General features: G+C 40.9%; 3 protein-coding genes across 4 annotated transcripts; 1 reads left to right on the forward strand and 2 right to left on the reverse strand.

Annotated features, from left to right (window-relative positions):
* Positions 1 to 1,935: 1,935 nt before the first annotated feature.
* Positions 1,936 to 12,516, reverse strand: LOC100708572 (protein NLRC3; the record flags this gene model as incomplete). The annotated part of the gene is made up of 5 exons (XM_025903354.1): positions 12,387 to 12,516; positions 9,184 to 9,945; positions 7,448 to 7,515; positions 4,357 to 4,641; positions 1,936 to 3,038 (listed from the first exon to the last, which is right to left on the reverse strand). Coding segments are annotated over exons 3-5 (1,422 nt in total), but the record flags the coding sequence as incomplete, so codon positions are not given.
* Positions 12,415 to 22,584, forward strand: fbxo3 (F-box protein 3). 2 transcript variants are annotated; one of them, XM_003457955.5, is made up of 12 exons: positions 12,415 to 12,546; positions 13,333 to 13,422; positions 13,530 to 13,693; positions 14,809 to 14,923; positions 15,010 to 15,214; positions 15,310 to 15,355; positions 18,348 to 18,432; positions 18,513 to 18,635; positions 18,710 to 18,825; positions 18,908 to 19,015; positions 19,090 to 19,172; positions 20,835 to 22,584. In XM_003457955.5, exons 1-12 carry the CDS (start codon positions 12,452 to 12,454, stop codon positions 20,976 to 20,978), a joined length of 1,374 nt encoding a protein of 457 aa, XP_003458003.1. In that variant the 5' UTR covers positions 12,415 to 12,451; the 3' UTR covers positions 20,979 to 22,584. The 2 variants fall into 2 exon arrangements, with proteins under 2 accessions (XP_003458003.1, XP_005462947.1); XM_005462890.4 differs by having other exon boundaries at positions 20,838 to 22,584.
* Positions 22,585 to 24,088: 1,504 nt separating this feature from the next.
* On the reverse strand, positions 24,089 to 26,309 carry LOC102080064 (chromosome alignment-maintaining phosphoprotein 1). The gene is made up of 2 exons (XM_025903369.1): positions 25,709 to 26,309; positions 24,089 to 24,574 (listed from the first exon to the last, which is right to left on the reverse strand). The coding sequence occupies exons 1-2, from the start codon at positions 25,788 to 25,790 to the stop codon at positions 24,198 to 24,200; spliced, it is 459 nt and encodes a 152-aa protein (XP_025759154.1). The 5' UTR covers positions 25,791 to 26,309; the 3' UTR covers positions 24,089 to 24,197.
* Positions 26,310 to 26,317: the final 8 nt, after the last annotated feature.

Consider the following 26,317-nt stretch of genomic DNA (forward strand, 5'->3'; position numbering starts at 1 on the left):
ATTGGGTGGTGTTTCATAATACAGATGGACAATTACCCAAAACATACAGCCAAAGCAAACCAGGAGTTTATTAAAGCGAAGAAATGTAATATTCTTGAATGGCCAAGTAGGTCACCATGAGTTCAAGACTTTGGCATTTTCCTGCCAGCAAAAGGGTTTCAACCAAGTATTAGAAATGAACATTTTATTTTCAATTATTTCATTTGTCCAATTACTTTTGAGCCCCTGAAATGAGAAGATTGTGTTAAAAAATCATTTAGTTCCTCACCTTTTTATGCTGTGTAACTTTTTGTTCAACCCACTGAATTAAAGCTGAAAGTCTGCTCTTCAGCTGCATCTGAATTGTTTCATTTATAATTGATTGTGGTAATGTCTGGTGTCTGTGGAGGGAACTGAAGCTTTGAGTTGCCAAGTAGCAGCCAAGAAACTTATAAGATTTAGAGTTCTTCTAAAGAGGACTGGAACAAAACCCCTCCTGAGATGTGTGCAAACCTAGTGACTAAACTACAAGAAACATCTTTCCACTGCCTTGCCAACAAGGTTTTCTCCAAATACTAAGTCATGTTTTGCTTTTGGATTGAATACTTATCTCACTCAATTTATAACTCTTATGTAATGTGTTTTTTTCTGGATTTTTGGTTGATATTCTGTGTTCATTCATTTAATCAAATGACAATAAAATTATAAACTATTAGTTTTTTTGTAAGTGAACAAACGTACAAATTCAACACATAATTAATTCCCCTCAATGTATATCAGTTACCCCTAACCCTTGTTTTCACTATGCAGTTTTATGTAACAGCGTCTCACAGGTCTCTCGAAAACATGTATAGTTGAATGTGCAACCAAAAGAGTAATTGGACAGAATTTTTAAACTGCCAGAACGAGATAACTGGAAATTCTTGGTGGTAAAGCTGCCCTGTCTTGTTGTTTAAGAATGACAGAAGGTTTAGATAAGCAGAAATAGTTATAGACAGATAATTTCAGCAAATAGCTCTTGTTTGAAACAATCTGCTGAATTCTTACCTGAGAATGTGGAGATTACACTGCAGACTCTTCAATCCAGAAGATAGTAGCATCACTCCTGAATCCTTCAGATCGTTGTTATTCAGGTCCAGCTCAATTAAATTAGAGGACTCCAGGCTAACTGAGAATAGAGCTCCACAGCTTCTCTCTGAGAGGTTACAGCCACTCAGTCTGAAAAGATAGTAATGTAAATTTTGTACATTTTTATTCATTTATAAAGATGGCAATGCATTTAAAAATATATATAACTTACAGAGCTTTATTGGAAGCTTTGACCACTGGCATCAGTCTCAGAAGAGCCTCCTCTGAAGCAGCGTATTTCTTCAGGTCAAACTCATCCAGATCTTCTTCTGATGAAAGTAAGGTGAAGACCAGAGCTGACCACTCAGCAGGAGACAGTTTATCTGTAGAGAGACTTCCTGAACTCAGGGCCTGTTGGATCTCCTTCACTAGAAAACGATCATTCAGTTCATTCAAACAGTGGAACAGGTTTATGCTTTTCTCTGCAGGCAGATTCTCATTGAGCTTCTTCTTGATGTACTGAACTACTTCCTGATTGGTCTGTGGACTACTTGTCTGTTTCAGCAGGCCTTGCAGGCGACTCTGATTGGTTTGCAGTGATAGACCCAGGAGGAAGCGAAGAAACAAGTCCAGGTGTCCATTTGGACTCTGTAAGGCCTTGTCCACAGCACTCTGGTAAAAGTGTTTATCTGTTTGTTGTTCTTCCAGCAGATTGACTCCAGTGTTGATGAAGGTCAAATGTACATGAAGAGCAGCCAGAAACTCCTGAACACTCAGATGGACAAAGCAGAACACCTCGTCCTGGTACAGTCCTCTCTCCTCTTTAAAGATCTGTGTGAACACTCCTGAGTACACTGAGGCTGCTCTGATATCGATGCCACACTCTGTCAGGTCTGATTCATAGAAGATCAGGTTTCCTTTCTGCAGCTGCTCAAAAGCCAGTTTTCCCAGAGACTCAATCATCTTCCTGCTCTCTGGACTCCAGGGTGGATCTGTCTCAGCTCCTCCATCATATTTGACCTTTTTCACTTTGACCTGAACCACCAAGAAGTGGATGTACATCTCAGTCAGAGTCTTGGGCAGCTTTCTCACCTCTGTGGTTCTCAACATGTGCTCCAGAACTGTAGCAGTGATCCAGCAGAAGACTGGGATGTGGCACATGATGTGGAGGCTTCGTGATGTCTTGATGTGGGAGATGATCCTGCTGGACCGCTTCTCATTAGTGAATCTCTTCTTGAAGTACTCCTCCTTCTGTGGGTCAGTGAACCCTCTGATTTCTGTCACCATGTCAACACAGTCCGAAGGGATCTGATTGGCTGCTGCAGGACGTGTGGTTATCCAGAGGTGAGCAGAGGGAAGCAGGTTGCCCTTGATGAGGTTTGTTAGTAGCAAAACCACAGAAGTGGACTCTCTGGGGTCAGTCAGGATTTCTGTACTGTGGAAGTCCAGAGGAAGTCGACACTCATCCAGACCATCAAAGATGAACACAACCTGGAAGTCTTCAAACCTGCAGATTCCTGCTTCTTTGGTTTCAGTAAAGAAGCGATGAACAAGTTCCACCAAGCTGAACTTTTTCTCCTTCAGCACATTCAGCTCTCTGAAAGGGAATGGAAATATGAACTGGATGTCCTGGTTGGTTTTGTCTTCAGCCCAGTCCAGAGTGAACTTCTGTGTTAACAAAGTTTTCCCAAAGCCTGCCCCTCCCATAGTTAGTACTCTTCTGACTGGTTGTTCTTTTCCAGGTGGGCCTTTAAAGATGTCTTCTAATCTTATTGTTGTTTCTGGTCTGTATGGTTTTCTTGATGCTGTTTCAATTTGTCTGACCTCATGTTCTTGATTGACCTCTGCAGTCCCTCCCTCTGTGATGTAGAGCTCTGTGTAGATCTGATTCAGAAGGGTTGGATTTCCTGCTCTAGCAACCCCCTCAAACACACACTGGAACTTCTTCTTCAGCACAGATTTATGATTATTCTGACACATGCTGGAGCATCCTAAAAGAATAGAGAAACAACATTTTGTGTATTCAAACACACGCTGGAACTTGTTCTTCAGAGTAGATTTAAATTTAAGATGACACTTGTCAAGTGCTGCTAATAGAAACACACAAATATGTATGATTTTTGAACTGTTGTGGTTGTTTTATTCAATTTCGGATGAGCTTTTGTTGTTGTCCATCCATCTATTTTGTACTGAATTTCCCGGAGGAACCCACCCGAGGGATTAATAAAGTTTCATCTAATCTAATTTTGTGCCACCTGTCTAGGTCCAAACCATGGGGGTAGTCTAAGTGGAGATGCTCATCCCGCTATCACCTCAAGTTCTTTTGTGGAGACACCAAGGATTTCCCAGCTGAGCCCTAATGATGGTGCATGCATATACATGATCTACACGTCTGTAGAGGCTACAATGTAAACTTTGCATGTGGCCAGTACCATTTCCAGCATGTATATAGACTGTGCAAATGCAAATGCAAGTTTCCACTTCTCCAAAAATATGTAGAAGTTAACAACAGTAATAAATGGACCAATCACAGTAGTTGCAGGCTGCATCAGCACAAGTTGTAGGTACATTTTTATGGAGATGCATATCAAGTTATGGCTTAAGTTATAGTGTAGGGTTTCGGAAAGGTTTGCAGTTGTAATGTACCTACAACATAAATTTAAGATAGAGACATGAATTCCACTTAATGTCAATATAAATTTTAATTCTATAGCACATTTAAAAGCAAAAAATGCTTTTTTAAAGCAAAGCCCATGAGGGAGGATGCCAGTTTCCATTACTTGTATCCACAGTTTTATTCTTTTAGCCTCTTGGCTTGCCTACAACTCTCCTGGACCTGGGTGTCTTCCAGATGGTGAACACTGTCCTGTTCCTCATAGATAAAGTCTGATAACCACAGCAGTCCAATAAGAGAACACAATTTAAGTTCAGATTGGACAGGCCATTCCTCCCAGCTACAGCCCTGCGGGTCTCTGTCGTTGTCTACATGAACAGTAAAATCTAAGGGAAGTACAATGAAGTCCACAGCTGGAGTAGGTTTTAGCACCACAAAAGGCATTTCAGGACAATCCCTCATAGGGAAACATCATTTTCATTCATCAGGGGAAATATCAGTGAACCAGGACCTAAAAGCCAAAGAGGGCAACTCAAGAATGGATTAGAGTCAGATCACTTCTCCAGGGGAACACACACACACACACGTACACACACACACACACACACACACACACACACACACACAAACAGACAAAGGTTAGTGCTCTAACAAATAACGTAATAATATATTAATAACAAAATATTTGATCTCACCTAAAGGAGCAGATGGCCCAGAGGACAAACCTAGCTGACAGGAAACTGTAGGATCAATGGTTCGAAGGTGACTGATCATTATCCTGCAGGCTTTTTCTCCCTTTTTCTTCACGGTGTCAATGAAGTCGCGTGCCTTGTCTGCTCTAGTTTGGTTCATTTCCTGTATCCTTTCTTTCTCCAACTCATTCAAGACATTGTCTGTTACAAGGGCTTCAAGTAGCTGTGTGAGATTTTCTGCTGTCACCTTCTCCACAAACTGTGTTCGCATTCTGCCAAGCTCCTTCTCTGTGGAAAGAAATATAATAAACTGAAATGAAGAGTTTGTTTCTGTTTTGTTTGTTTAAATAGTTGATTTGTTTTGAAAATAAAAAGTTTAGTAACTCAGTCAGTCAGCTCAGCCAACATAGATTTAACAGTTAACTCTCTATGAGTAGCCTCTGCAAACCTCCAGTGTAGTGGAGTCTGCTTATATGTATCATTATTTTAACAGATAAACTAGTTCAGTGTTACAGGAGTTTATGGAGTGAACCTTGCAGCAGGGCAGAACTTAAGTCTAACCTTGATAGTACCAGTTTTTAAGTAATATAGTCAGTCCATAGCTAAATAAAGGATTTATATTATAAGTGTATCCCACTTCTTTTTGGCAAATGGTAAATGGACAGTTCTTATACAGCACTTTTCTACTTTACCCAAGCACTCAAAGTGCTTTACACAACTACAGAAAGCAGAAAATTAACAAGTAACTTTGGAAAATAATGATATGACAGCACACGCACATAATGATTTGTGCTGGAGTCCTTGCATTTAATTTTCATATGGATGAGAGCCAAAAACTTCACATTATTTTACATTTAAAATATATTTAATTGAATTTTTAATGTGTGACACAGGTAGGTCTTTCTTTTGCTGTTCATGTACTTCTGGCTGACTACATGCTGTTCATGTAAAATATCAGTGATTTGACAATAAAGTTTAATTTGGAAGGACCCGGCCATTTTTGGCAATATTTACAAATGAGAGACTGTCTGAAAGATAAAATAAAATTGTCTCAGGAGAAAAATGTCATAGAGAATTTCTTTGTACTTCCACCCTGAAATGCAAAGGCATCAAAATGGTATCATTTATGTCATTGGGTTAAAAACAACATATGTAAAAGTCTTAAAAGGGCTTGGGAAAAAGATCTGCATTGTTCCTTCAATGAGGGAACATGGGATTCAATTATTTCTGAAAATGGTTTTTACATTAGGGAAGCTAGAGGCAAATGTATTCAATATAAAATTCTCAATAGGTACTATTATACACACCAACGAGACTTTATAAAATGGGAATCAGTAAAGATGACTTGTGCTGGAAGTGCCAAGAAGGAAAAGGTACGTTAGTACATGCTTTATGGGAATGTCCACTGGTCTCCCCAATATGGGAAAATGTTTTAAAATATATGGAGGGTTGGGTGAAACTTAAATTACCTAGATCACCAAGACTGTGCCTATTGGGGGACAAAGGTGAGGTGCCAAAGTTAGACAAAGCAGGCTTTAGAGTGTTAAACACTGGGATTGTGACGTGTGTTCGTCTCATTTTAACACTTTGGAAAGACCCTCGGACTTCAACCCTAAAAAAGTGGAAGGAGAAAATGACTGAAAAATGCCGCATGTGAGAAAATGCTGGGAAGACAGAGCAGTAAGACAGAGACTCTAACAGAACAATGGGACAGTTTTTTTGTTTATATGGGCCTACAACATGAAGACAATGTGAGATACAGTATGAATTAAGAATTAACTGTGTGTGCAACAGTTTATTTATGTATTTATTTTATTTATGTATTTATTTGTTTTCTTCACTGAGTGTGTTTTTTGTTGTTTTGGGTTGTTATGTTATGGTTTTCTTAATTGTTTAAAATAATAAAAAACTTTAATTAAAAAAAAAAGTAACTTTGGAAAATAATGATATGACAGCACATGCACATAATGATTTGTGCTGGAGTCTTTGCATTTAATTTTCATATGGATGAGAGCCAAAAACTTCACATTATTTTACATTTAAAATATATTTAATTGAATTTTTAATGTGTTACACAGGTAGGTCTTTCTTTTGCTGTTCATGTACTTCTGGCTGACTACATGCTGTTCATGTAATTCAAGTCAAGTTGGTTTTATTGTCACTTCAACCATATACAGTTAGTACACAGTGAAACGAAACAACGTTCCTCCAGGACCAAGGTGCTACATGCAACATAAATTTACAACATAAATTAACAGAAAACACTAAACTAGCTAACTAAGAGGCCTAGTTAGCTGGCTAGCAGAGACAAGACAGACTGACCTAACATAAATTACAACATAAATTAACAAAAACTAACTATCTAACTATCTAAGGAAAACTTGGTAGGTAGGTGGTGCAGGAACAGTAAACATTCCTTAATGTGGCAGCAAAAATTAGGAAGTAAAGAAGTTAGTGCAAAAAAAAAAAAATCCAGTAATCATATTGTGCAAAAGAGCATTTACAGGTTGGTGTGTACGATAGTCAACTTGCCAGTAACTGCAGATAAAAATCAGCCTGCACAGCAGAAAACGGGGTATTTATTCATGATGCACCTAAGTACTTATGTTAACGTGAACTGTCCCTATTAAATAAAAGATACATAAACATAAATTTGATTTCACTGAAATTTAATACACAGTTACTCCTTTTATAGAAAAAGAATTTAACTGCCAACAAACACGGGCAGGGATAGCTCAGTAGGTAGAGTGGTGTCCCCATGATAGGAAGGTTGGGGGTTTGAATCCACTCAATAGCTACCCTAGGTACCCCTGAGCAAGGTACGGTCCCTACACAGTGCTTTCCGGCGCCCTATGGCTGCTGACTGCTTTAACTAGTATGCAGTTATTTTTAAAAAGTTGCCTTATTTAACTGTGCCAACTTTAACTCTCTCATGTATGTATGTATGTTTATGTATTTTGGTGAATAAACCATACACAATGTCTGTACACGAAGTACAGAGTGCTCTATTATTCTAAGAAGACTTTTTTGTTTCATGTTTATTTGTCTTACTTACATCTTGTCAAATATTGTCAAATAGCCTACTGACTCCTACCTGCTGAGCAAACTGCTTGTTTTGGCGAATCCATCAGCACCTCCTCTACGGTCTGCTGCAGCTTTGCTCTAGAACAGAACACCACACAAGATTTTCAGGTTGTAGAGCTATTTAAGCTGCTTTGGGATTCTACTTCTATGGCACTCTATTCTTATTCATTCAGTTTTATTTATATAACACAAATCACAACAACAGATGCGTGAAGGTGCTTTATATTGTAAGGTAGACCCTACAATAATACATACAGAGAAAAACCAACAATCATATGACCCCCCCCCCCATGAGCAAGCACTTTTGCGACAGTGGGAGGGAAAAACTCCCTTTTCCAGGAATAAACTGGCAGAACCAGGCTCAGGGAGGGGCGGCCACCTGCTGCGACCGTTTGGGGTGAGAGAAGGAAAACAGGATAAAGACATGCTGTGGAAGAGAGCCAGAGATTAATAACAGATATGATTCAATGCAGAGAGGTCTAGTAACACTTAATGCATCATGGGAATCCCCCAGCAGCCTATGCCTATTGCAGCATAACTAAGGGAGGATTCAGAGTCACCTGATCCAGCCCTAAAGGAAAGTTTGAAGCCTAATCTTAAAAGTAGAGATAGTGTCTGTCTCCTGAATCCGAACTGGAAGCTGGTTCCATAGAAGCTCTCACCAGGACTTTGTGAAAAAAAATTTCACATTTAAAAAAATAAAAAAAAAACAAATTGTCCTATCAGTTCTTTCCCCTCAGATCCTGTCTTAGATCACGTTGTTCATCCTGTTTGCCCAGTTTTCTTTGTGAACTTTGAGCAGGTGTCTCTCTCCTTTTTAATTGAAATAGTTCAGCATGGGTGCTGATCTGTTAAGGTGACAGCTTCCTACCCTGTCTCCTCAAGGATGTTTTTAATAGGTCTACTCTTGAGCCATGTATCACTGGGCTAATTAATGTCTTTCTGATGTCTGGCTCTGTCCCAGTTGCCTTCAAACATGTTGTAACACAGCGTGTTTGTAGATCTGCAGACCTTAGCACTCTTCTGTCACATCTTAAATTAAATTGTAATATTAAATTTATTGCAAACACTGTCTTATTTATTTTTGAGTCTTTTTCTTTCTAGAGCACAGGACAACTTCCTTGCACTAAGGAGCCAATTAAGACCGTGTACCATAAAGCCTTCCAACATGACAATGACCCAGAGAATAACCCCAAAGAAGCACAAATGTGGCTAAAGAAGAAGTAAATTAAGGTCCAGGAGTGACCTAGCCAGTCTCCAGACCTCAGAATGGAAAATCTGTGAAGAGCTGAAGCTTCAAGATGCCAGTCAGCAGGGGAGAGACCTGAATAATTTAGAGAGTTTCTGTAAAAAGGAGTGGGACTAAATCCTTCCTGAGATGTGTGAAACCTGGTGACCAAATATATGAAACATCGCTGTGGCGGGGGCTTGGTCTTTGGCCTGCTGCAGAGGAGGGGTGATGCAGTGAGCTCACAGGGCGGCGCAGAGGCGGGAAGGAACAGGTGCGCGGAAATGACTTGATGAGGAGAGACTTTTCTTATGTCTTGCAGTGAGAAGAAGCGGGAGAGTGACAACGGAAGTGACGGAGAGGCAGGAGCCAGAAACTGCAGGGACAATCCTGATTGTAAATAAAGCAATGTTGAACTGACACATCTGTGGGTTGTGTGTCACAATCCTACTGCTGTGCTTCATTCACTCAGTGACATGCAAATCAAACCAAATCATGTTGCAGGAACCCTCACTCACCCGTATGAGCTACGCTGTCAGCTTTTTGTCTCCTATCAGGATACCAAAGTTGCTGCCGTGAGAGAGACTGATCGTTAAAGCCAGGCACAGCCAGCAGTTGGTTGCAGTTACTAATGTGTACTAGGTAAATAAAGACCATGTTTTATTTGCAGACTTCATCCTTCCTGATGCGTGTGGTGCCAGGTCGGATCCTCTCTGTATCACACCTTTCGTCATGCATCTTGTTTTCATTTCATTAAGCTGAATTAAGTTTTTAGTTTCCATTTGATTCCAGCCTTAGAGGAAACGAAACTAATGACACCAGCACAGAGAGGCTGTGTGCTGAAGAGCCCTAAAGCCAAACTGGCCGTTTGCCAGGTGTGTTTAACTTCCACAAAGCATCACAGTGTGAAAATACTTCGTTATAAGTAGTATTTATAAGTATTTTTCTCAGCCGCTGACACGTAAACAACCAGTATAGTGTAATATGAAATAACCTAGATTTAAATGTAATGTACTCACATTGATATGAAACTTGTCTCAGTAAGAGAAGTGATCCAAAAGTTCCAGTCGAACAACTTACAAACATTACAGACTTTAGCATTGTTAAAGTACCATTGTGCCTATGTCTTATTGCTACATGCATTAAATAATTAAAGTGTGAAATAAAAAATAAAATAAAAGCTTACAGTTTATTTAAACACAGGAGAAGACGATGACTCTGCACTCCTCACTGGGAAAGACAGGAACATGTGAGCTCTTCCCTTGAATGAGAGACTCCTCCTGTGGAGGAAGGAGGGGTAGGAGGGAGGAACATTTCCACAGTAATATCAGACAAGACAGCGTCTTGTTATGGACATTTAGGTTACAGGTAAGAGTGCACAGAGAAGCAGAGGTGTGGACTCGAGTCACATGACTTGGACTCGAGTCAGACTCGAGTCATTAATTTTATGACTTTAGACTTGACTTGAAAAAAGGTTGTAAAACTTGTGACTTGACTTGGACTTTTACACCAGTGACTTGGGACTTGAATTGGACTTGAACCTGTTTACTTGAAAAGACTTGATATTTTACCCAAATCTAAAATGTAACATACATATTATATAAAAAGTGCGGACCATTAATTCACTTTATTCATTCATTCATTCATTCTTACCACACTCCGTATGTATGTGAGCGTGGGCTGTAGCACAGCCAATCAAATTAACCAGATTTGAAAAAAACAAGAACAAAAACGCTCGAGCCAAAAATGCTTCCAAGAGTAATTTCTTTCGGGTACATAAACTACGAAGTAGTCAACAAAAAACGAAATGCAATATGCAAAACATGCAAGAAGAGAATCACAGACGGAGATGGAACAACTTCCAACTTTGTCCGACATTTGAAGTTGCATAAAGAACGGTAGGTGGTGCTTTTTTTTTTTTTTTTTTTGCTACGATGAGACAGCTGACTTAGCTAACTTCATCTTATTAGCAAATGTTCTTCGGGCTACGTTGATGATACTGTTTGGCTTTAACAGGTATGATATGTTTGTCATGCTATTTTAAATCCGGTCCTGCAAGCGCATCCAAGAATAACATGCAACTTGTTAGCTCAGAATTGTCGGTGAATGGTGAGCAGGGTCCGTTTCAGAAAGTGGGTTCTGTAGCTGTACTCAGTCTCTCTCCGTCTCCTCCCCATCATTAACCCCGGAGATTTAACCCAGTTTATACTGACAAATACTTATTTTACCATCACATCACAATTCAAAATCACTGTTTAATTTGCAATTAGTGTATGGTCGTGTTTAACTTTTGCATGTCTGAGCCAGGGAAAAAAAATTTTTTTGGTTAGAAAATCTGGCCCACCTTAGTGTGTAATTGAGTAGTCCTGCTATACATGGCCTTTTTCTTCTGTCATTTATGTCAATACATCAAATAAAATACTTTGATCTTATATTATTAGCTGTTGTTTATTTGCAAAGGTTATTCTCAACAGGGATGCTAGACAAAAACGGCGTTTTCTACAGACAGCCTAGCATACGCTCTCCACTTGCGAGTGAAAAAAGAAAAAGAAAAAACACCCCTTCCCTATTGGTGTTAGAGTTTACCATGTCAGCCAATCAAAAAAATGATAAGGCAACATGTGACATTTGGTTGTTTAGGGAGAAGGGGAAGTTTTTAGGAGTGACACCCGCGACGGAAAGCGGGCGAGCGAAAGAAAGAGAGAGAGAGTTTTCATATGTGAGACATTAGTGACGTTTAGCGTGTTTGGAGGCTGTAGTTAGTGTGTTGTGTAGTTATTGTTTTGTATTGTGTGTCGGTTAGACTGCTGAATTTCATATTTGATCTAAAAAAGCTGTCAAAGGCAGATTCCAGTGTAAACGCTGTCTCCACATAGAAAACTGGACTGTTGCACCTCCAGTTGTCAGACCTGCAGGGTTTAGGCCTGTGGTGTTCTCCTCTGTCTTATACTGAACACAAACTACATTTTTTGGACTGGCACAAATAATTTGTGTGCCTTCTTATTTGATGCAGCACACCTGATTGTTCTGTAAATAGATTTAAATGGTTATATAAAAAACGCCTGAGGCCTTGGCTGCATTTTTAGGTAAATAGTACCATATAACTTTGTTGTTTGCAAAACTTGTGCATAATTTTTAGAAATGTACAATTTCTATTTGCATTTCAAGTTATGAAAATGATTCGTTAAACATGTAAAAAAATATAACTTTTTTCTACTCGGATTCTGAATTTTTTGTCTGAATTTAGATCAACTGTGCTAATATAGTATACCAAAATGAAAAAAATAACTCAAATTTCAGATATTTGAGGTTGTGCTGTAAATAATGATACCAAACAAGGCAAGAAAAACATATTTTAAAAGTGAAATATAGAAGTAAAATCAAAAGTAGTCAAGAACGGCCAATTATACCCGGGACCCCAGAGGGTTAAAAAAAAGACTTGAAAGGACTTGAAATTCAAAGTTTCGGACTTGGGACTTGACTTGAAAGTTGTCTGTCTTGACTTGCGACTTGACTCTGACTTGCTTGACTTTACTTGAGACTTGACTTGTGACTTGAGGATAAAGACTTGGGACTTACTTGAGACTTGCAAAACAATGACTTGGTCCCACCTCTGCAGAGAAGCCACAAAATTTTACACCAAAGAAGTCAAAAATATAAATATTAAACATCGTCAGCCACAGTGACTACCAGCTGGTGGCGGTAAAGTACAGAAGTTCACCAGGTAAAGTTCACCAACAGCCGTTAAACGCTGAAGAAGAAGAAACAGCGTCACTAGTGCTAACAATGGCAGCCGCTTTCACGGAGTTACGGATGGATCAACTGCCCACAGACCCGCTGCTGCACATTTTATCCTACTTGGACTTCAGGGACTTGATGCAGTACGTATCCCACACCTCCACGGTGCAGCCAGGAGAGGAAGAAGAAAACACGCGATTGATTTCTTCTTACACAAGCTGCAGGAGGAAACGCAGGCTAGAGGCTAACCGCTAATAACAACGACAGCAGCTCGTTAGGCGAGCCCCTTTATTTTAATTTTTGTTCTTGTAATTCTGAGTAAAGAGTTGTGACAAAAGGTGCTGTCAGTGTTTTACTGCAAGTATTCATGAAAATATAACTTTAATGGCAGCTGTCACGTAGCGCAGAGCCAACACAGAGACTTTAAAACGCCCCATATACGAGATATGATCGTGTTTACAGTTAGCCGCATGCTAACAGCTGCTAACTATTTGTTTACGTCCCCTACTGCGCATGTCTGTTAGCCTCAACCCTTTTCATGTTAATCTACTGAAATTTATTATCAAAGTACTAAAAAGCGCATTAAATCCATGTAATAAAAGTACACAGATATCCGATTCTTTCAGTGGAATCACACAAATATGTTCTGATTATTATAGCAGAAGGGTTATTACAGTTAGGGTACACTGGTTTCCTGCAGTAAAGGTACATAAATATGTCGTAAAACTTTTCTAGTTGATAAAAAAGTTAAATATGTTGCTCAGGTTTAAATAAAATTATTGTTTTAAATAAACATAAATTTTAAATAAAGTTGAGTAGTTTTCAGGATGTGTCATTATATCTGTTTGCTCTTGTGTAAACCACAAGATGTGTTTGAGATAAAACTCCTCTCTCTGTGTTTGACTCCTCCCCCTCTCCCTCCTCCTCAGCTGCAGCTTTGTCAGCAGGCGCCTAAACGAGCTCTCTAAGCACAATCCTCTGTGGAAGTGTCAGTGCTGCAAACACTGGCTGCTGACAGAGTAAGTTCACCCCGACACGTTTTACACCTCGCCGCAGCCTCGCTGCACTCTGACTTTTCACCTCTCTCTCTCTTTGTCTCTCTCTCTCTGTATGTATGCTCGCCTAGTGACGACCGACTGCAGAGCGGTGTGTCCTGGTTCTGCCTCTTCAAGCAGTACTACACTGATCTGGGCCGGTACATCCAGTATTACGCAGTGCTGAAGAGGGCGTGGGAGCAGCTCAAGAGCTTCCTGCAGCAGAGGTGTCCACGAATGATCGCATCACTCAAAGGTGTCACACAACAGTTCAACAGCTGGATGCACCACAGCTCGCACAGATATCACATGGTTACTGGAAATAGCCAGGCTTTTAGTTTGAAAGGCAACACCAGAATTCTAGACTTTTAAAAATATAGGTTTGAAAATTAAATAAAAATGTTGTTCTTCATTAACAAAAAGATTCTTTCCGAGTTTGTAGTTTAGTCTTTAATGAAAATTTAAGGCTATTAGTGCAAAGATGTTGTCACAGATCTTTTTTCTATGCTTGATTCTCAGTAAATCCAAATTAAACATTACCTGCAGTTTCAGTGGATTTCAGTTTACTTGTTATACTTAAAAAGTTTTTCAAGCTATACTGAGGGTCTTTAAATATTTTCTCTAAAGCACCAGACATCCAGACCAGGATACCACACACAAGGTCACCTACCATCTGTCTGTGTGTTTGGTCCTCCTTAGCTGGAGGATCCGCTGGAGTGTAACTGTGGAGCAAGTTCAACATATCCAGGCTTTCTTTGTGCTCACTGCATCAACAAAGGCTCAAGTTCACTGCACATCACCACAGTGGATTTTACATGAAACAATCAATATGTGATTAAAATCCAGACTTTCAGTTTTGTTTCAAAGGGTTTAACTAAAGTACAGAATTAGCTGTTTATGAATTACAGCTATTTTAAACACGGCCCCCTGTTTTCAGAGGCTTAAGTAAAGTCAACAGACAATTTCATGGCTCGCTTCACTCGTTATTTTATGACAGATGAAGCAGATGGCTTCAGGCTTGCCTTCACTGCTCCACCATTTTTAGTGTAACGAGGAGAAATCTGCATGTTTCTGCCAAATTTTCTTTGTTCTTGAGCTAAAAGAATCAAGTTCTTTTGTTTCTGCTTCAATAAAACAAAGTGCTGCTGTAAAGTGTTTCTTGATGTTTGAAAGTTGTTGGGTTGCTCTCTGCTCATGTTTCTCAGTCATTCACACATCTCGTCACCTTCTTTCTATAAGACTTGATAATCAGTAATTGCATGTAAAGTCTGAGGTTTCCTGAAGATAAACTACAAGAAAACCTTTTTTGTTTATATCTGTCAGCCCATTAGCATCGCCTTTAAAGGTGATGTTTCCTGTTTCTGTGTTCAGAGGGCACCACCGAGGTGGAGCTGAATGACATCGAGGCGCAGATCGGCTGCAAGCTCCCAGACGACTACCGCTGTTCCTACCGCATCCACAACGGTCAGAAGCTGGTCATCCCAGGGTTAGTGTCAGCCTGAGAACACAGACTGTAGCCACGCCCCCTTCTACCTGTCTCACCCTCCTCTCCACCTGTCTCTCTGTCCTCAGGCTGATGGGCAGCATGTCTCTGTCCAACCACTACCGCTCGGAGGTGCTGCTGGATGTGGAGACGGCGGCCGGCGGCTTCCAGCAGAGGAAGGGGATGAGGCGCTGCCTGCCGCTCACCTTCTGCTTCCACACAGGCCTCAGTCAGTATATGGCGCTGGAGCCTGCTGAGGGGCGCCGGATGTTTGAGAGCTTCTACCCCTGCCCGGTCAGCACATTTACTGTCTGCTTATTCTTTCAAAGTAAATGCTCTGTAGCATTCAGTGGACATATTTGGAACTGTTTCTTCTTTCTGTGTTTCAGGATCAGACGGCTCAGGATCCTTCAGCCATCGACATGTTCATCACAGGTCAGCGCCAGTCTTTATCTGCAACTGTGTTAGAAAATGTTATATTCAGAAAATGCTATTTAACATTTGAAAGTATGAATTGTGGTTTTAGGTCAGGAAGTTCTTCAACTTGCAGATGACTCCTGTTTTCATTTTCCTGTCACTGATCAGGTGACTTTTTAGGCAGACCATGTGTATAATTTCTGGTCTAAGCGCTCTTACTTTTCCTAAAATCACAAAACACTTAGATAAGAGTCCAGATTCTTTCAGCTTCAGTAGAATCGCTGTGATCAGGGTGTCTGTTCTCCAAAGTTCATGAAACGGAAGATTTACAAGATTTAGTGAATTGCAAGTTTGACATGTTGATCAAAGCTGACACCAATGCCATCTAGTGGCTCAATATTAAAACTACACCACATACTTAAATTATTAAAATCTTAAATAAACATCGCTTAGAACCAACTGTGTCTTCAAATCAAAATTCAGTCTGATGCCTGAATTTTGCTTCAGCAGGAAATCTACATTTGTGTACATCAAATTATGATGTACACAAATGCTCTTTTTAACCCTACACTGTAACCTTTTACACCGTTTAGTCGTTGCGGGCTGCGTCAACCCGACGTGTAGTCCCATGTCTTGGTGCACGTCAGGTTATGTGGAAGTTTATGACGTAGGGTTAAGAGGGGTTTTCAGTTAAGCCGTACGAGACCAAACTGAAGCATAATTTAGGTGTAAACCCGTAAAAATGCCTCCAGTTTAATCTCAGATTATTTTAAACCACAAACAGAACAGAAACAGGAACCCTTTATGACCATACTGAGCACTGCTGTTTCAAGTTTTATTGTCATGTTCAGATAAACAGTGTAGCCCCATTTACCCATAACGAAATTCTTTGGCTCGTGTTCGTCAGCTTTACATGAGCATATAGAAGTGTGCAGTTAAATTAAGAAGAAAATAACAGAAAATAGCAGTAATAATAATGATAAAGAGAAAACAAATATTAAATATTTAGAGAATTTAAGACAAGTTGGTATTTACAGTTTGTGAAAAACTTGTGCAATGAGTATTTAAGTGATATTTAAATTTGAAGAGGAACTGTTAAAAGGTTTTTAGGATTAACACTGAATCAGTTTTAGGGAAAAAAAATCGTTTCATTTACTTTTTGTCTTTTCAAATTTATATGTTGAAGTGTCCTGTAAGCTTTCCTGTAGAACATTTCTGTACGTTCAGTCAGTTAACTGTATTTGACTGGTTGGTAATGTATTTGAATGCAATTCTATTATCACATAGTTCTTCACAGGAGTTCAGATGAACGTTGTTACGAAGTGTCTCACCGTGCACTTTCCTCTCAGTTTTAGCTGCGACTGCTCGTCTCTCTGTTTGATCTGTTTGTTTTTGCTGCCCTGCTGTCGAACTCTAAAGCTGGATGTCACAAGATTTTCTGCAACTTGTCTTCTCGTTCAGTCTGATGTCATTAAACATTTCCAGGTCCAAAAGTCCGTCAAACAAAACAGTCCAATTCTCTCAGGTGTTACAATAAGCTTTCTACCTGTAATCACAATTACATGAAACATTTTGAATTCTGCTTTGTAGAAGTGTAGAGAAAGGTCATGTTCAAATATTTCTTACAACCAGTCTTCATGGTCAACTCAGCGTGTAATGTTGATATATAGAAAGTCGTGTAAAGATTTAAAATGTCATGTTTGACCTCTGACTCAGTATTTTTTTTAAACAAATTAATACATCTTCTATATCCACATAAATAAAAAATAATCATACTCAAAATTATGTCAGGTGTGTTAAAATGGATTTAAACAGAGCAAATAACAAACCCTGCACTTTGCTCTTGTTTTTACTGCAGTGCAAACTTGTTAAAGTAGGCGGACGTTTGTGCTCTCAGAGTGCTTTGTTCGATGCAGGTTGTTTTTTTTTTTTTTTTTAAATAACCCATTTTTCTTTAGTTAAATTCGTTAACAAAAAACTCTGCTTCGGGTCTTGGAGCCACACAGCAAACGGAAAACCAAAAGTGCCCTGAAATTCACATCATTAAAGGAAACACGATGCCCGAGGTCTTAATTATACTCCGTTGCGGACACGGACAGCTGGAGATCCGGCGGCCAAGAAGTCGTTCCTGTTATGCTTCTTTGAAGTCCGCTGCCTGGGGCGTGGCATAGCTGTAATCTAAATTCTTCACAGATGATACTGCGCGGTCGCAAAAGTCAGGCAGACGGACCTCCTCCCTCACGCTCACTGTCTGAAGATGGATGCAATGAGAAGGAAATGAAGGGAAGGGGTCGACCAACTTGACAGAGTCACTGCAGGTTTCTTAGTGGTTTAAGGTTCTCGGGCTGATAGCTCGATAGATCTATGAGCTGAACAAACTGTCAGAAGGCTAATGTAGACATGGAAAGTTTCAAGGTGGAAAAAAATGCCCAGAGCAGATAAAGATGCAGGTGAATTTGAGGGTTTCTGACTGCTTTCTTGCTGATGTCACCTATGCTCAGGGTGGAGCCCATAAAGAAAGAAACAACAGGCCAAGCAGTGAATCTGAGTAATCTCACAGAGTTAAAGCCAACATTTGAATTCCCTACATTCAGTTCAGCATCACAGTGTGCTGGAACACATCACAGCTGTCATCATGTGAGAGGCGGGTCTGTCAGTGGGCTTACTCGTCTTTGCTGTGGTTTAACTAAACCCAGGTACTGTCCACGTATCCAGCTGTGAAATGTGATTTGATAGACTCAGGTTTGCAGGAACAGTTGACTCAAGTCGTCCACTCTTCATTCATTTGTATAAAGTTGAGGTATAAGCTACATAAGACCGAACCGAAAGTCCTAAACACAAGACCGTTTCAGCAGCTGCTTGATTTATTTCTCTCCTCCACTTGGATAAATTACCCAGACAGATTATAAGTTTGTGTCAGTTTGTTCTCTGTGATTCTTTAACTTTGTGTGAAAGCTGCAGAAGCCCCGAGCATGAAAACGTGGGAAACTGTGAGTGTTTGTGTGTTCAGGCTCATGTTTCTTGGAGTGGTTCACGACCTACGTGCACAACGTCGTCACGGGAGAGTATCCAATCATCAGAGACCAGATCTTCAGGTAACTACGAGTCACGCACACGTAAATGAGTTTTGTGTGTTTGAGCCTCTGTGAAGCTCAAAGCTGATTTTGCTCTGCAGGTATGTGCACGACAAAAGCTGCGTGGCAACCACCGGTGACATCACCGTCTCCGTTTCTACCTCCTTCCTGCCAGAGCTTTCATCCGTCCATCCTCCACACTTCTTCTTCACCTACCGCATCAGGTACCTTCCTCTCTGCTCGCCATGTCCCTCGCCGCCTCTTTCCAGCTTTTTAATGACCCTGCATGTTTTTTCAGAATAGAAATGTCCAGCAGCGCCTCGCCTGAAGCCGCCTGTCAGCTCGACAGCCGCTACTGGAAAATCACCACCTCCGATGGCAATGTGGAGGAAGTCCAGGGTCCCGGCGTGGTCGGTACGCTGCCCGCTTCACACCTGCGCTGCTCCACTGTGATTGGCTGAGACCAGCTGCTGAATGTGTGTGTGTATCTGTGCAGGGGAGTTCCCGGTCATGACGCCTGGAAAAGTACACGAGTACGCCAGCTGCACGACCTTCTCCACCTCGTCAGAGTACATGGAGGGTCACTACACCTTCCACAGACTTGGTAACTACCTCCACCTGTAACAGAAACACCTCCCAGATGTTTTGCTGCTGTTCTCATATTTGTTTCTTTCATAGCCAGTAAAGAGGAAGTTTTCCACGTGGCCATACCTCGTTTCCACATGGTCTGCCCCCCATTCAGAGAGCCTGTGGTCCGAACGGTAAGAGGTTCTGCAACGCTCCGAAAATCAAAAGACACTTTCAGGGGGTTTTAGACTGAAGTCAAAACTGAAACGTAATTATTTGTTTGTTTTCAACATCTGGCATTGATGTGCATGGCTGGTTAACTGAGACAAAGGAATTACAAAGACAGGATTACTGCAAAGGGAAGAGGCTGAGAACGTACTGCAGGGAAACGAAATGAAAAGTCAAACTTCCAGGTTTATGCAGCACAGTTTTACCCTAGTGAGCTGAGGGCAGTAAACATAAATGTAAGAGGGTGAGGAGAACACCAAGATGATATCAAGGACAAGAGCAACTTTAAGGTCAAGAAATTGTTTGTTTAATGCTTTAAAATATTCTTAAATCTTCCACTATGACAATTTGTTTGTGCTTAACTGGAGATTATTTCAGGCAAAAGGTGCAGCAAATGTAAACTGTCAGGAATCAAACACGGGGAGAAGGTTGACCTGATTATGGTTTCTACACATGCATGTACAGAGATAAGAAGTAACCTACCCAAGCAGAGCTGTGTATATTAAAAGAATCAGTAGGAAGCTCTGTACTTGTACAGTGATGTACATGATTTCCACAGTGCTGTCTTCAGGTGTTGGTCAGGTGTATTGAGCCTCTGTGTATTCATAAAGAACCGATAATCCAATAAAATGAACAAAAAAATAAATCAAGTTACCAAAATCACTAGTTAGAAACAAGATTCCTAACAAACTTGGAATCTTGGAAACATTAACCCCAACTTTGGTTTGGATTAATGTTTTTTATCTATAATGAAGCCTCAATACTTGGCTGTTGCGATCGCTTCAGTTTCAGGTCCCAGAACAATTTTGATCTTCGGAGATCTGATAAATTAAAAGTCCCCTGTACTCTGGAGGTTTGTTGCATGTTGAATCTCTCACTCTCTGTAGTCTGAGTTTAAAAATGTAAAACCTGCAGGCTGAGCTGCTGGTGATGGAAAATCATTAGCTACACTGAGAGTCTAACTGTTAACCCGGTTCATTAGTCCAGATTTTAGTTTCTGTTTGATTTTAGCTGCTGAGAGCACCCCTGCTGCAGACAGCGAACATCTGGAGCTGACTTCAGGCCCAGTTTGAAGTGTTTCCGTCACACAGCTTCACTGGGGTTGGCTGGCTCGCCTTTTATCAAAGAAATCAAGCCTACAATTCTTTTAAAGAGTTTACTAATTACACTGTTTTGTACTTACAATCGCTATGTTGCACAACTCACTGAGCTCAGCATACTGTTCACTGCTGAGGGGGTGCCCTCTAGTGGCTTTATAGTGAAACATGACTTCAGCGTAACATCTGTGTCAGTGTTAGTGACACTGTTAGGCTTTCAAATATCTTGGTATGGTGTGATACCACTATGGTGTCCAAGCGCACCATAAAGTACCTGCAAAGACCACCAAAAATTAAACACATAATGGCTGAAAAGTGACCAAAAAAATCACTGCAAACAGGTAAAAAACTGGTACAGACGTGCAAATCAGCCACCAAGACCATGTCTTGCTTCTGTATTGGAGGGTTGAAGTAGGTGTCGCCTCCTTTAATGATGTCATTGATCAGCTTCAGACTGTCCAACCTTCAGCACTTGCTGCTCACGCTCTCTGTTGTCTCTTCTGTTTTGTTCCCGATGGCGTCTGATCCAAGCAGCAGAAGGCGTTGGCTAGCTACACGCCTCGCTTTGACGACGACGACGGCGAGTACTGCGACGGAGACGGCGACGACTTCGACGACGTTAGGGGAATCAACATGGCTGCCTTGGAGGGAGCATGGTGTCCTCGACACATCTGACCTCTGACCTTCCAACACCGTAACATGCTGATGTCAGTTAATTGGGTCGATGAACATTAAAAGCTTCCGTATGGCCTTTGATTGACCCGCAGCAGGGGATTATGGGACGGGTTGTACCAATGAACCAACCAAGCAGAGCCATACGGGGACTGAGTCTCACCAACTTCCAGCTGCCAGTGAAACAAAATCAAAATGTGAAGGTGCAGTTTTATAGAAATGGTCTTTTTCTGTTGGGTGTTTGAGTTTTTGTCAGGACACTGTTTGATAAGTGAGGATAAGACGGGCTGGACACCACTGGCGTTGGCCTTTTAAAGGAGCATCGTGGTTATCTGTGGCTCCCAAACAAACAGCAGGGAACAAACTGACGCCGGTGGCTTCAGGTTCCAGTTTAGAATGAGAAAAAAGCCCATTTGTGTCGACTACGAGACTTAAATCTGGAGGAGGGTTTTTTGTGAAATTGAAAAAATGTGGGTCTGTTACTTTTGTCCATAAGATTTTAGTTCTCAGAGGGATAATGCTTCTCCTTCTCTAAATGAGAAAAGCCGTGTTTTTGTTTTTTTTCCACGGCAGGAACTTAAGCCTAACTACTGATAGATTTAGTTTTTTTATGGCTTCCTAGCCAAAATTTAATGACAGAGTGATTGTGTTTTCAAACATATGTTATTCTGCAATATTCTGCCCCCTAGCAGTGAGACATCACAGTATCTGCGCGTAAAAAGATGTTATGCTGCCGTCTTAAAGTGTAATCTGAGAGACGCTGCAAGCAAATTTCAGTATATGTGTGGTGCTTTCATCCCAGCATGCAGTCATTTGGTCTAGAAAACACCAACCAGCCCAGTGTGACCTCATCGAAAGGCTTTTTTCATCCAAAAAAAACATTCAACACCTACAAAGGTAAACAAGGAAAATCTGAGAACCTGAAATCAAACATTCCGATTTTTCCTTTAAAAACTGCCGTAAATGATTAATAATCAATTAACTCTAATTTGGGTCACCTGTAAATCAAAGTGGTTGCTTTCAGTAGGATAATCCAGTTGTAGTCTGCCCCCTACTGTACAGATTTGGCAGTGCTCCTGTTCTGTGTGTGTTAGTAAACAGCAGGTATATCGTTGGATTAGCGATGAGCAACGACTCCAACGTCTCACATGTCTGAAGCCTAAACTTTTGGGAATTATTTGAGGCTTTCATATGAGACTTTTTTAATTTGAGAGAGGCGATTCAACTTTAGCCTTCCCCCTAGTGGATAAACTGAGCAGTGCAGCTGTTATATGTGTGTTATTAAAAAGGAAAGCTCTCCACAGCCAAAGGTTTTATTGCATATTTTTATGGTTTCAGCTCCTTAAATCTGGTGCTTATCCTTTGTCACATGCCAGTAAATCACACCTTCAGCCAGTATTAAAACCCGAGAGAGACACAATAAAGAAAGTAAATGAATAAAATAATAAGTACTTGCAGCTTTAGATGATATGTTACCTTTCAGATGAGTTGTAGTCATACGGCTTTAAGTTGCTGCAGTGAAAAAAAAAATCTGGGTTTATTGTGCTTTTTCAAAAAAAATTATATTTCAAAATAATGCGTACACGAAATGGCAGGCAGAGTGTGATAAGAGAAGAGGACTTGAGTTTCTTTTATCTGGGGGTTAAAGTGTTGTATGCTTCACGCTGCTTTCTTAGACTTAGTTGGTATCTTAAAGCAGGTCTCCTTCCTTTCTGTCCGGTGGAGGCGGGACAGTCAGCGGGTTTGTTTTTGTATGTTTGGATTAAATAAATCTCTTATATTCACTGCTGCTGAGAGTCTTTACTTTTACACGCTCGCTTCCAGGTGATTTTCTGACACACTAGGAAGATTAACTCCAGAGCTTTAATGAGACTTCACCAGCCATTTAAAGATTGAGTTTATTTGAGATACCTGCCCTTTTTACAGTTTTCATTAGATTAAAACAAATTGTTTCAGCTCCCTTAAAGTTGATTTTATACTGATTTGCCAGTTCCTGGAAGCTCTTAGACTCTTCTAGAGGAGCTTCACATGTACCACAGCCTGTCTTAGCAGCCAGTTTTTCCAATTGGCTGCACTTTACAAACAGGTTTGATCAGCAGGTAGGCGGGGCTTCTGTGTGCCTCACACGATTTGCTCTCTGTGATGCCATCCAGATCCAAAAGTAGAAAAAAGAGTGTTTTTGTACATACACTGACCTCTGTCAGGTAGCTCCTCTCTCCTCCAGACATTTTAGGATGGATGATGAAAATCATTCTTGGACCATAGTGGTAAATGCTGCTGACCAATGTTGCATTTCCTTTGGCTACTTCACCATAAAAGTCCACTCGGTTTGTCAGCTTAATACTATTAATGTAAAACTGAAGCAGCAGTAAGTGTTCAGTAACTTAATGCAGTCACTACAGACAACAACACGACTTTGAACCTTGTCTATGTTAACGGTAAGCTTATTTCCTGTTTACACATCACCATGGAAACCAAGAAAACGCAAAGCAACAGGCCACAAGCGGTTCCTAGACCTAAACAACTAGTTTTTAATGATGATCCATACATGAGTATAAAAAAAATCAATTGAAGTGTCAAGACCAGTGACGTGTAAGACTCTAATTTGGGTTTCCGATGTGAATGCGTCACATCATCGTTACAAAACCTTTCAATTCTGACCTTTTAAAAGCTGAAAATATTAGTTTTGAGTTCAGTTGTGTCCAAAAGTTTTGGCAGTGATTAAGGTTAAACACGTTTGCCGTCTTCTCAGTGTAGTTTGGTAGCTAAATGGACACAAGTCAGATGAGAAATCGTGTTCAGAGACACAAACTGCTGTGAGATCCAACAGTGACCTCACAAACATGCATTTAAATTAGAATCTTTAAGACCGCTGCCTTAAACTGTGAATGAAACCGTGAATAATAAAGTTTAAGCCAACGGTTACATTCAGCTGGGTGTAATTACACAAACTCAGTCTGTTAAAGAGTTGGATCCAGATGTTGATGTTGTGAGCAGACTCCACAAATGCCATCAAATTCATTTGCAGTCGGTGATTTGAAGCTCTTTTTACAGTCAAGCTTCAAACACCCGAATCTCCAAATTTAAGACACGAACCTGCATTAAAGCAGACGAATCGTAAAAAAAATAAGTTTATTCGGACTCGGTGAAACAGATATTTGTTCTCTGCAGGTTAAAAACTTTCAGCGAAGTATCGTGTGCTTCTGTAGCTCCTCCTCCTTTTCAGTCTTCGTCGTCTTCGTCCTGATCGTCGTCCTCCTCCACTGCCGCCATCCCCACACTTCTGCGTTTCTTCTCCCTTCTTGTCTCCTTCCTGTCCTCTCCCTCCTCCTCCTCCTCATTGTCCTCCTCCTCCACTGCCCCTCCCTCACCGCCATCCCCCTCCTCCTCGCGGGCGTTGCAGCGGCTGCAGTGTCTCCTGAAGCCTCCCAGGAAGTGCGACCTGAAGCAGCAGAAGGGGCAGGCGTAGCGGCCGGGCCGGTGGGCGGAGCTGATGTGCCGCTGCAGCCGGCTCGGCAGGAAGAAGCTGCGCTTGCAGTCCTTGCAGCTGTACGGCCGCTCGACGTCGTGGCAACGCACCACGTGACTGATGGCGAAACCTGCGGCGACACAGATGAAAATAAAAACATAAATCTGTAGTTTTTGATGTTGGATTATTTTTAGTTATCTGTTTACTTGTTTTGTTTGAAAAAAAAATAGATAAAGATTTTTATTTTTTGCTTTTGTTTGCTTAAAAAAAAAAAAACAACCAATTACCAAATATATGCTGATTAAAATTCTTTTGATGTTGCTGTTGTTATAAGATATAATAATTTGCATAAAAATAAGGCAAAAAAGTCATATCTAATCTTCATCAAAGTCCAAAAGAATACTACAGAAGTCAGCCTATAGAGTAATTAAAATTTAAAGATTGTGTTTACATTTTCTGGCGTTTTATGTCTGCTTTTCTTCATTTCTGGGATTTTAACTCATATTTACAAATGTAAAGCAACAGCCTGATGTGGTATCTGTGCCATGCATACAAGCTTTAAGACGTAAATGTCACATTAAAAGGTCATTTTTGTAGTTAGTCTCTTCTAAATATATTTTAAAATGTTACCACCAGGGGGCAGTGTATCACCACAAAGTTTTATTGTCCCAGTTTGGTGCAGTCCTCCAGGTAACAGTCTGTTAAATGGCTACAAAACACTAAACGCTTCGGAGGGTGGTCGACCACGGCCTCCGTCTCTGACTATCAAGAAACTAGAGGCTAACATGACCACTAGCAACCAACCGTCTGGTCCAAAGCGATGCACCAAGAGCGAATTGCCTTATATAATTAACAAAACCTCAAAACCTGCAGGTTCAGTCTCTGCATCCAGTTTAATAAGAATGAGATTAAGTGAGTCAGACTCATCATCAAATAAGTAAAATTTGGGTAAAGTAACCAGCAGAGTTGTGAGGGAAACTTCTTCAACTTTAATACAAACAACTGAAGCAGCTACCAATTAAAGAAAGGGCGATACAAGAGAAATGATGAAGTTGATAAATACGTCACAGGGTTACCTAAGTTACCACGGCCACAGAACGCAAAGTAGTACAGAAGTGTTATATTACATATACATGTAATAACTGCTTTCTGCCCCCTGCTGGTATTTGAAAGAATGGCAGGTTCAGGAATTCGTACCTGGGACCTCGAGTTCATGACTTTTATCTGCATCAGTTTGAGTTGAGCTGCGTGCGTGGGCGGGTACCTTTGAGTTTGGTCTTCCAGCCGCACATCAGGCACACGAAGCGGTTGGAGATGAAGCGCACCACTTTGGCCGTGGCCTCCATCTCCTCCTTCAGCAGCTCACCGCTCAGCCCGGCCACCACCGCCTCCTCCTCTTCCACCCCCCGCCACTCTGTGTCTGGTTGGACGCGGCAACGTCACGTCTGATGGCCTGGTTGGCGTATGCTTTGGGAATGTTATGCTTGCGCACCACGTGGCTGATGCCCACAGCTTTTAGCTTGTTCTTCCAACCACAGATAAGGCAGTGGTACCCGGCGCCATCAAACAGTAGCACGCTTTTGTCTTCATACTCGGATTTAACTGACTCCACCCCCTCTCCTTCCTCCTCTTCTTCACCCTCACTGCTCCTCTTTCTTTTCAGGACCTCCCTGCTTCCTTCCTCCTCTTCCTCGGTCTTGATGCTCCTCTTTATTTTAGATTCATCTTTCCATCCTTCTCCTTCCTCCTCATTGCTCTTCTTTCTTTTAGCGTCACCTTTCCCTTCTTCTTCTTCCTCTTCCTCAGTCTTAATAGTTTGCTTTCTTTTAGTGGCATCTTTCCCTTCTTCCTCCTCCTCGTCACCCTTCTCGCT

Source organism: Oreochromis niloticus, linkage group LG23, assembly GCF_001858045.2.
Source record: "Oreochromis niloticus isolate F11D_XX linkage group LG23, O_niloticus_UMD_NMBU, whole genome shotgun sequence".
NCBI classification, from domain to species: Eukaryota; Metazoa; Chordata; class Actinopteri; order Cichliformes; family Cichlidae; genus Oreochromis; species Oreochromis niloticus.

Excerpts from the sequence above, each read along its gene's own strand:
- LOC102080064 (XM_025903369.1), bottom strand. The coding sequence starts at position 25,790 with ATGGAGGCCACGGCCAAAGTGGTGCGCTTCATCTCCAACCGCTTCGTG. Across the intron at positions 24,575-25,708 it reads CTGGAAGACCAAACTCAAAG|GTTTCGCCATCAGTCACGTG; the intron begins GTACCCGCCCAC and ends GTGTCGCCGCAG.
- fbxo3 (XM_003457955.5), top strand. The coding sequence starts at position 12,452 with ATGGCAGCCGCTTTCACGGAGTTACGGATGGATCAACTGCCCACAGAC. Across the intron at positions 13,694-14,808 it reads AATGATCGCATCACTCAAAG|AGGGCACCACCGAGGTGGAG; the intron begins GTGTCACACAAC and ends TTCTGTGTTCAG. Across the intron at positions 18,826-18,907 it reads CCAGGGTCCCGGCGTGGTCG|GGGAGTTCCCGGTCATGACG; the intron begins GTACGCTGCCCG and ends GTATCTGTGCAG.